Below are 10,808 nucleotides of genomic sequence, written 5' to 3' on the forward strand. Positions count from 1 at the left end.
CTCTCCCTTGGGACTCTCGAGGTTCAGCGGTATCAACTCCGATTGTAGCAGCGGTGGAGGTTGATCTTCTCCCCTTCCTTTGGTAGGTTTTCGCGTTTGACTCCATGTTTGAATCCTTGAGAAGAAAAAGCTAAGCCTCGAGGTTAATAGGGTTAGTTCCCAAAGAAATCGAATGAGACTTGAGATCGAGAGAGAGTAGAAACTATGGAAACTTAAAGCTTTAGGGTTGAGAGAAGACTTATCGGTGATAATGAGGGAGAAGGGTTTCAAAACCCTTAAATAAGCTAGGGTTGGTGGTTGGGCTTTGCCGAGAGTGGGCTTGCTTGTGGAATTTGGACTCCACTCGCCACCCGAGCAGGGACACGATCAGGCGCGTCGAGTACGGTGTCGGGCTGACCCTCGGGTTCCTCAATTTCCCTTTCTAACTTTTCCATTTTTTTTTTTTTTTTTAATTCGTAAAAAGAGAAAAATAAATAAAAAAATAAACTAGAATTAAAAGATACCTTTGGGACTTCCTCCCAAGTGAGCTTGTTTAAAGTCACTAAGCTTGACTCTTCATGCTCCTTAAGCATGGATCCTTTCAGGGAGAGGTTCTGGAATCCTCTCCACTGTAGTAGGCTGGTTCAACTGATTCTCCAGGTTTTGTCCAGGTTCCAAGGCAAATGCGGTTTTTGACTTTTCTCTGCTTTGTCTTAGTGGAAAAAGCTTGACCATCAATGGTTGGCCTCTTAATCCCCTTCTTCACATCAACCTCCATCTTGAAGTGCTCACCATGCTCAATTCTGATATTTCCTAGCTTCACCTCAATCACAGCGCCTACTGTTGCCAAAAATGGCCTTCCTAGAATTAGTGGATCGTCTGGTTCCTTGTCCATATCAAGGATCATGAAATCAGTAGGAACTTCCACCTTGCCAATCCTGAGTGGCAAGTCTTCAATGATCCCAATAGGATGCCTGACTGTTTTATCAGCTAGAACCAAATACAGACAACTTGGTTTAAAACTGGTGAATCCCATCTTGTTGGCAACTGACAGTGGCATAATGCTAACTGAAGCTCCAAGGTCGCACAAGCAATTCTTGAAAATTCGGAGTCCTATCGAGCATGGCAAAGTAAAGGAGCCAGGATCCTCTAATTTTTCCTCGATTCGCAGATCAGGATCTAAGCACACTCCACTCCTGAGAATTTCAAACCCAATCTCCTTAACAGCCTCCTTAACCTCATTCTCCAGCCGAGCTGCCTCCTTGGCGGATTCCTCTCGAAGTTGGTGTGGTGGCATAAGCTTTGGAGGTGGAGTTCTACGCTTGGCCATACGCTCTGCAAGCTCCTCCAGTTGGATGTTAGTGCAGCATTGAAACTTTCCTCTAGTTCCCCTTCTGCTGCTACAGGTGGTTGAGGCTGACCTCTCGTTTCAACATCTACTCGATGAATCATCCAATCACCCTCATCGGGTAGGTCATCGGGTTCTGCTTCGGGTGGTTCTTCGATTTGTGATCCCCCAACCAGTGCTCGATCATCAACTCGATTAGTCTCCTCGGGTGAAGGCTCGGGTTCATACTCGGATATGTAGTACTTGGCCTCATTTATCATTGAGTGATCCCTATCCTTCCCATCTTGAACATCACTGTCCTCAGTGAGGTAATCCTCATAGTCATCATCAAGGAAGATGGCTTGGGCAGTGGCGTAATCCTTAGGGTTTTGAACTGCTTTTCCTGGGAGTTGGTTGATCTTTGGAGCCGGTTGGTTGTTGCGGTGGCCTTCTAGGTATCTAACCTTAGTATTGAGTGATTCGTACTTTGCGTTCAAATCATTGTATCCTGAGTCGATCTTGTTGCTCATCTCTGCGAACCGTTTTGCGATGTCCATAGATGCTGAAGCCTGATTCTGAATCATTTGCTGAAGTAGGCCGCGTAACTCAGCTTCTTGTGATTGGTTTTGCGGACCTTGAGGTTGTTGGAATCCATGTGGTTGGTTGTAGTTGCCAGAGTACTGCTGCTTAGGTACATAGCCTTGATTGTACTGGACGAAAGGCTTCTGTTGTACCTGGTTCCCTTGAACCGCAGATGGGTAAGTTTGGTCCTGAGGATTGGCAACATTTGGGTTCCGATAAGACAGATTCGGATTGGGCTTGTAGTTGTTGTACCCTTTATTGTAACCTCCCTGATTGTTGATGTAGTGAACATCCTCTATATGTACACTCTCCCCATCTTGTTGTAACTGCTCTTCCTCTGATATTGCATGAACATGCTGCTGCTGGTTGAGGAGCTTGTCGAGCTTGTCATTGAGGGCTTTCATGTCCCTCTTGTACTTGGCATTTCCTCTCCCGTAGATCGCACAGAGCGATCATATTCCTCATTGTTATTGCCATCAGATTAAGCCAAGTTCTCCACTAGGTCCCAACCTTCATCAACATCCTTGTTGAGGAAGTTACCATTGCTTGTGGTGTCCAGCAACATCCGTATCTTGGGGACCAATCCTCTGTAAAGTGTACTCAGAAATGAAGCATTGCTGAAACCGTGATGAGGACATCTGGTAGTGTATCCCTTGAAACGTTCCCAAGCTTCACTGAACGTTTCATTGTTCTTCTGAACAAAGCTGGAAATGTCATTTCGCAGCCTTGCGGTTCTGGAGTTGGAGAAGAATTTGGCCAGGAATGCCTTCTTGCACGCTTCCCAAGTGGTGATGGATTCCTTGGGCAGTGATTTCTCCCAGATGTGTGCTTTGTCTCCCAAAGAGAATGGGAAAAGCCTGAGTTTGAATCCAACCTCACTAACTCCATTTATCTTTGTGAGGCTACAAAGCCTATCAAATTAATCCAGATGATCCAATGGGTCCTCCATTGGCAATCCATGAAACTTATTACTCTGTATCATCTGGATGAGACTACTCTTGATCTCAAAATTGTTGTTCTAGACAGCAGGTGGCACAATGTCATTCCTTTGAGTGTGAGTAGATGGAGCATCTCCTGCTCCTATGTTGGTCCTTGCTTGAGGAGCTGGTGGACCGTTTAGATTGTTCATTGTCTCGTCAATGATTGCTGGTTGCGGTTGAACTTGTTGTTGTCTGAGTAGCCTTGGTCTGTCGATGTTATCAATGAAAAGACTCAGGTTTTGGCTACCTTTGGATCGTGTTTGCATGCACAGGAAAGTAACCGAGTGTGTACACGAGGGTCTACTCGATCCAGGCGATCGAGTGACGGGTCGGGTGGGTGCTCGGGTTGTACTTGAGATTGAAAACAAACAAGAACGAAAGCAAACAAGTCAGACTCCGAACCAATATAAACAAAAGAACTTGATCTAGCGAGTGCTGAAATCCTAAACGTAGCAAAATAAAATCAACCAAATGGCAACGACGCCAAATTGATAGTAGGTTTTTCACCCAGGGTATCAATTCCCTATGCAGTTGTAGTAAAAATGGTTATCAATCCAAATGGTTGTTTATGCTAGCAGGAAGGATGCAATAAGAACAATGCAAGTCAAGCCAAGCAATTATGGGTTTTATCTAACAATCCTAAAATAATAAAAGAAAAGAGTATAAACAAAGAACCACACGACCTAAGCACTCGATGCAAGCATTCGAGTACAAGATCGGGTGGGGGGGATCGAGTAAGCAAATGAAATATGAACAACTCAAGGGGTTACTAGATGCAGGGTATCGTGTACCTCATCGGGTAACAAATCGAGTGATGAATGAAAATGCAAGCAATTAAAATACTAAAGCTTCTAAGGATGGGGTAATCGAATCCTAAGTGTTCCTAACCAGTACAGATGCCTTACATGCGTCAAGCAAATATTTCCTAGACAATGAATCTCTAAAATCTTGTTAAAACACTCTCGTGATAGAAATAATCAACCTTGATCACTCCCCTACCCAACTCTCGTTAGAGAAACATGACCAAGCAGGCATTAAGATCCGGTTCATTATTGTCACCCCTTACTCATCTAATCTCTTAGGCTAAGTGAGTAAACCTCTACCATTGATTGATTCAAGCATCTCATCTACACCTCTCGGTGGTAAAACAACTTAGATCTAATCTCACCCTCTCGGTTTGTTGACAGCATTAAGAACACCAATCTAGAAGGAAATGTATTAAACATATTCAATCAACTAAGACATCCTAACCGATCAAGAACACAAAATCATCTATCCCATCCCTAAAAACTTTACTTCACCACTCGAAAATCATAGCAAGAAACAAAACAACAAATATGAAGGAAAATTGCATTATATTAAACGATAAAGTAGAGGGATAAAAGTACAAGAAAGAAATCTAAAGAAAATGATTAAAAGTTATGAAATAAAATCCAAAACAAAATGGAAAAGTGTTTGAGTCGCTCAGTTCTCTCACAGAAGCTCTCGCTCTCTGGTTTGAGGGTCTGCGGCATGCTCCTTTGCGAGGAAGAGGAGGAGGGGTTTATATATGGAAACCCCTTTGACCTAGCTTCCCAGTCCTGCCCGAGGGTCTACACGATGTGGTACACGAGGATGTGGTCGAGTTCGTCCTCGGGTAGATCCTCGGGTTGTTCTTCATGCTCTTGGATCCTCCTCGATCGTGTTGGGGATCCTCCACGATCGTGTTGGAGACTCCGAAGAAGAAGGACAATGTTGTGACACCAATGTCGGATCAGAGACCAATGTTGGAGATGGAGCCAACGCTAGTTCGAACGTAGCTGGGAGTGATGAGAACCCGAATTCAAATGATAGTGACCATGAGCAGTATCTGGAAGTGGTTGAGATGTTGTCCAATGCTGAGGAGGGAGTACCAACTCTCATTGTGGAGACAAAGAGAAGGCCAAGAGAAGCGGCTATAGAGGGTACGTGACCCAGAGTTGTAGCGGTACCATTACCAGGTCATTTTACATCCATCCATGCCTCCAGCAGCAGCCCTAGAGACGACCAGAGACCCCTACACAGCCGTCAAAGCTTGTTCTCTCTCAGCTCTTCTTGGAAGCCATCGTCGTTCATCTTTGAAGTCACCATCTCACTTTCTACTCTTTCTAAATTATTTCGTTAGTGTTCTCTACTTGTTTAAGGAAGAAGAATCATCTACTTTGTATTCCAGAGAAGATTTCTTAGCCCTTTTCTCATACTCTTAATCTTTTATGCAATATCTTATTCATATAACTTTGATTTGCATGAGTATGTCTGAGTAGTTCTCTTGTTGGGTTTAAGGGGTTTCAAAAGGGGATTCATGGATTGTTGACTAGGGTGATTAGATTTGGGTCTGTTCGTTTATTGTTCTCCATCTAAATAAATCTTTGTTGCTTACTGCTTGATTGACGCCCTAGCTACTGCTTTTAGGATAGATTTAAATCGCCTAAAGTAATTTAGATGAGCAAAGCGTCATAACCAACCAAAAGTTGAGTTATGGAGTTTTGTTTGTGAACTTATCAAACTTGGATTATTTATGTGTATTTAGCTCCTATTTACCTACGGAAATAGAGTAATCTAGGTTGTCTAGACATAGTGATTAGGTTACNTCTCACTTTCTACTCTTTCTAAATTATTTCGTTAGTGTTCTCTACTTGTTTAAGGAAGAAGAATCATCTACTTTGTATTCCAGAGAAGATTTCTTAGCCCTTTTCTCATACTCTTAATCTTTTATGCAATATCTTATTCATATAACTTTGATTTGCATGAGTATGTCTGAGTAGTTCTCTTGTTGGGTTTAAGGGGTTTCAAAAGGGGATTCATGGATTGTTGACTAGGGTGATTAGATTTGGGTCTGTTCGTTTATTGTTCTCCATCTAAATAAATCTTTGTTGCTTACTGCTTGATTGACGCCCTAGCTACTGCTTTTAGGATAGATTTAAATCGCCTAAAGTAATTTAGATGAGCAAAGCGTCATAACCAACCAAAAGTTGAGTTATGGAGTTTTGTTTGTGAACTTATCAAACTTGGATTATTTATGTGTATTTAGCTCCTATTTACCTACGGAAATAGAGTAATCTAGGTTGTCTAGACATAGTGATTAGGTTACATGGGAATAGGCCAGTTGCTTAGTCCAAATTTGAGTTCTTGAACGTTAATAATCGAAAATACCCTGTTTAGTTTATTAGTATGATTCGATCCATGATACCCTGAGAATTCCCTATTACACAACACTTTGTCTATTGCTATTTACATTGCTTTATTTCTTATTTGCTTTCTATTTTGGTTCATAGGAAAACCAACAACAAACCCCCTCTTTTATTTTGTCTTAGCCATATTTCTTCTTCATAAAACTCGTCGCGTAACTTACTAGTCTATGTGGGATCAATACCTTAAATACTACAATTGATTTACTGTGCACTTGCAGCTTTTTCGTTGTGTTATTCTAGGTTAAAACCTGACACACATCAAGTGGAAATCAACAACGAGGCCTTGACGAGGCGATTGGGATTAGATGATACCGAGAAGGTGAATGAGCATGAGGGTATGGCTGAGGCGGTACTCGAGAGTGAAAGTGTACCTATGGCCGAGGATGAGCCGAGCCAAGATCAAGATGATGCAAACGCGAGAAGTGGTGTGATAAGAATCGGGAGTGAACCCAAAGGGCGTGATGAGGAAACCACATAACGTGAGGAAAGTGTGGCCAATGGTGAACCAAGGAGCCAAGAGGTGGCACATGAACATGAATCAAGAGATGAGATAGTGGGAGGAATGGTCCAAGATCTTAAGGACTTCATGATGGATTTAGTGGAGAAGTTAGCCGAAGAGGGTCGGTTGAGAAAAGAGGTAGTCCATTTGGAACAAAGACAGCCAAGTGAGAAGCGGACCAGGTTGATGAGTGACATTATCGGACCCATGGAGCGTGAGGAGATACAACCACGGAGGGGATTGGTGAGAACCCGTGCACAAGCTAGGAAGAGAGTGACTAACCCTTCCCGAGTGCAGCTGAGAAACACTGTCCATTGCGCGGCATGCGGTGAGAGTGGACACCAAGCTCGTTATTGCTGGAGAGCAGCCTTGTGCGCTCCAGGACCGGGATATGTGGTAGTGTGTTGGGAGTGTGGTGCATTTGGGCATCAACTACAAGACTGTCCGACCAGAACCGTGAGGACGGATGATGGTAGACCGAGTGAGAGTGGAGCCCCAGAGCCTGCGACCTCGACTTCTGTGAACCCGCCTGCTGAACAAAGTGCCGACCAGCCGTCTGAGAGATGCGAGTGCAACTGTAGAATGTGTAAGTTCTTGAGAGAACCCTAGGCACCTGTTAGCCATGTTATAGGGTCTTGTGTAAACCTTTTGGGGAATGTTTGAACTTATTTCCTTTTGGTGTGTAATATTCTATCTAGGTCGTGAGGACTAAATATTGTACCTGGTCGTGTGTTGCTTGCTTGCGTTTTTTTGGTTGTGGTTTTGTGTGATTGCTTGGTTGTGCATTTGTGTGTTTGCATGCATGTTGGTTTAGATTGCATATTGGTTGCATAACTAACCCATTGTTTGAGTTGTGTTGTTTTGGCATGATTGATTAAGGACTCACCTAAACACCGTAAAAATGCGATCTGACAAAAGCAAGACAGCATGAGAGTCATCGGGAGGATACTCGGAGACGCTGAGACAAGATAAGAGAATTGGGTTAAGGAAAAAGAGAGAAGGAGAATTGTTGCAATGACAATATCTATTAAAGGCAAGATGACTGATCCAGGAGGGACGATCAGATTAGGAGAGAGAAAAGAGAGAAGACATTGTTGCAAGGGCAAAATGTAAAACGTCGAACGATTGATCCGGGAGGGACAATCTGATGGGAAAGAGAGAATGCTAAGAAAGTGATGGGCAAGAGACGAAGGATAATTAGTGGAGTAGTTTCAAAATAGAAGGTGTGGCGACACAGTCGGATTCGATAATCGACTAAGTCAAGAAAGAGAGTGCAAGAAAATAATGTGGCAAAGAAAAGAGGGTGCAAGAAGATCATGGATCGAGCACTTAAACCCTATATATGGAGTCCAGTACCAAGGGAAGTTCTGATGAACCAACTTGAGGAAAGAATGGAAGAAGTTCTCAAGAATTCTTAATAGCGACTAAGGAGTATGGAGAAGAAACTCGGTTATGAAAATGAGAGAAGTATGGATCCAAGGAAGAAAATGCTGAAGATGAAGAAGCTCAGATGATTCAAGACAAACAAGTCAATGTCATGTTGTCAAATGAATGATCATTGCTATAATAATCAGGGAGATTTTTAAAGGAGAAGACGCAAGTAGCGATAAGTCATGGACATCACGGTAAGGTGATCGAGGCACTGGAATTCGAGGACAAATTCTTTTAAGGGGGGTACAATGTATTGACCCGTATCACAAAGTACGTATCGGACGTGTACGAAGTACGTGGAGATGTCTCGGACAGACAGAGAAAAGGAAATTTCGGAGAATGGCCTAAGTAACTTGTACCTGAAGTTACCAAGACACAAAAGGTCCAGAACCAAAGAACGGATGGGAACTGTTGGGACATCCGGACCAGTGGTGAATGAATGATCGAGAAACTTGGTGAAAAGACCAAAGGAAGGAAAAAGGAAAGTAATGGCCGTGGAAAAATGGGACGTGGGACGTAAGATGGACCATGGGAACGGAATGGCCTTGTACCAGATGGACGGAAGATGTACCATGGAATCACGGATGGATCGAACGTACATGACAGGACGTCTGAAGAGAGCCGTGAAATACTGATGGCATGGACAAGAGGTCCAAAGAGAGCCAAAAAATACGGGAGTCACGGACAGGAGGACCGAGGACTGCCGAGGAATTGGACTCGCGGACGAGTGAGTCGTCTTTGCGGACAAGCACGGCAGCTTGGGACGCAAGAGATACGAGGGAAGGACGAATAAGTGGAAGAGTCTCTCCATGGGAGAGAAACGCCACATGTCGATGGATTAAGCCTCCTTCGCCAGCGAATGAGATGCACGCGCGAGTGGGGGAGAGTACATGCAAAAAATGTGACACTTGTCACTCGATTTTTGCCACTTGCTAGTCCATGAGATAGATTGAAGTGCTTATAAATAGCACCTCTATTCTCTCATTTTCGACCAAAACCCTCTCTAAACACCAAAGCTTTGCCAAAATTTTCTCTCAAACTTTTGTAAAGAAAATCAAGAGATTTTCGAGTGAAGAGGAAGAAGAAGAGAAGATCTCGGCGGTGAGAGGAGTTAAAGATCAAGGAGAGGTGCTGTCAGATCGGCGTGGTGTGGTGGAGTTCTAATCAAGCCAAAGATCTTCAAAGCTAAGGTGAGTTGTGGTTTTAAGGGGATGGGAGGTGTGTGAGCTCTCTAGCTCTTGGCAGGATAGATTTGGGTCTAGCTAGCTACTAGCCTTAACCGCATGACGATGCGGCACGGTTTACCCGATTGTGTACCTGGGATGGCTGATTATTCAGATGATTTGGGGTGTGTCCGATTGGTTGCCTTTGTGGTATCAACGCGGAAGAGTGTTGGGACAGGACAGAGGATCGATGGGCCCAAGGTTGTGGATTTGTATTGGTTGTTTCCCTAGGTGATTGTGATATCCCTATGTGAAGTTGGAGGGTCAGTCATGGTGCGGTTACCTGACTTTAGGGTCAAGCATGATCAAGTTATCTTGATGCATGGCTAGCTCTTTCAGATTTGGCAGTCATTGCAAAGTAAAGTGACGTGGATGCCAAGTTAGAGTCAAGGTCTAGGCGAGCCGGGTCTTGTTTGTTCCTTGATTGCTTGCTTGATTATTTGGGTGTTACTTGATTGCTTGTTATGCTTCCGCATTGCATGCTTTGATTGTGGAGTAGTTGTGGGGTAGTTGGAAGATTTGAGATAGCATGTTATAGGGAAATAGCATGTTACGGGAAGATAGCATGTTATAGGGAGATAGCATGTTATAGGAAGTTAGCATTTTAAGGGGTTAGCATGTTAGAGGGTTGCCCAACTCACTGGGTAATACTAGATTACTCACCCCTCTCCACAATTGTTTTTCTTGCAGGGAAAGTTAGGAGGGTAGTACCGAGTTTAATGGATCAGATAGGATGTTTTCATGCTGTGTTGCAAAGTCCTTGTTTCTTGTTGTTATTTTTAAATTCATTGTTTCTTTGTTAAGTTGGATCAAACATTTTTGGTCTGTGTTTTTATGAATTTTGTAAACTTAATTCTATATATAATAAATCGTTTATTTTCATATATAATTCGGACAAGTGGAGCTGTTTTCGGAGATATTCTGGGTCCAGCAACGCCGCGTACGGACCGAGGGTTGCAAAGCCTAAGGAATGTACGTAACGGATAGACGGATGCCAGTGGACTGGCTGGGGAACCTAATTCGTTGGTGGAACCTCGGCCAGATCGCAGGCAATTGTCTAGTGTGTGACGACCACCGAGCCGGTCCTCGGTTAGTCCGGCCGTGCGAGCGGTTCGGGGGAGTTACAATCAGATTCATTCTTCATTTCCACTGCCTCTCTCTTAGGTCGTATAGATTGGAAGCGTTTAATTCAAACCACTCAACCGCCCTTCTTTCTCCGCCTCTGTTTTCTCTCCGTATCTCCGATTCACAAGCTTTAGACAACAAAATATTCTCACTGCCGTTTGTTTCGTCATTGAAGAACATAAACAGATCCGACGCCACGAGACCACCGAGGAACCTTGGCGGAAGAAGCATAGCAAGCAACAGGAATCGTTGGCAAATGGAATCTGGTTGCGGCGGCTGAGGCCTCGCTATGGTGATTAGGGTTTTTTTTGGTTGATTTTAGCAGCCGGTTCAACCGTGATTTAGTGGCCGGTTCAATTCTGTATCAATTATTCAATTCTTGGTTTGGGTGGTTTATTAAATATCAATATATATATATATATATATATATATTAATTTAAAGGAAATTTGTCA

General features: G+C 43.5%; 1 protein-coding gene across 1 annotated transcript in view; it reads left to right on the forward strand.

Annotated features, from left to right (window-relative positions):
• The window catches only part of LOC104698912 (putative receptor-like protein kinase At3g46340), an 18,984-nt gene extending 12,429 nt beyond the window's left edge, over window positions 1-6,555 (forward strand). The window contains exon 10 of the mRNA XM_010414289.2: window positions 6,318-6,555. Within this exon, the coding sequence (XP_010412591.2) occupies window positions 6,318-6,555 (238 nt within the window). The remainder of the gene's footprint in view (window positions 1-6,317) is intronic.

This window comes from Camelina sativa, chromosome 6 (assembly GCF_000633955.1).
Source record: "Camelina sativa cultivar DH55 chromosome 6, Cs, whole genome shotgun sequence".
Classification (NCBI taxonomy): Eukaryota; Viridiplantae; Streptophyta; class Magnoliopsida; order Brassicales; family Brassicaceae; genus Camelina; species Camelina sativa.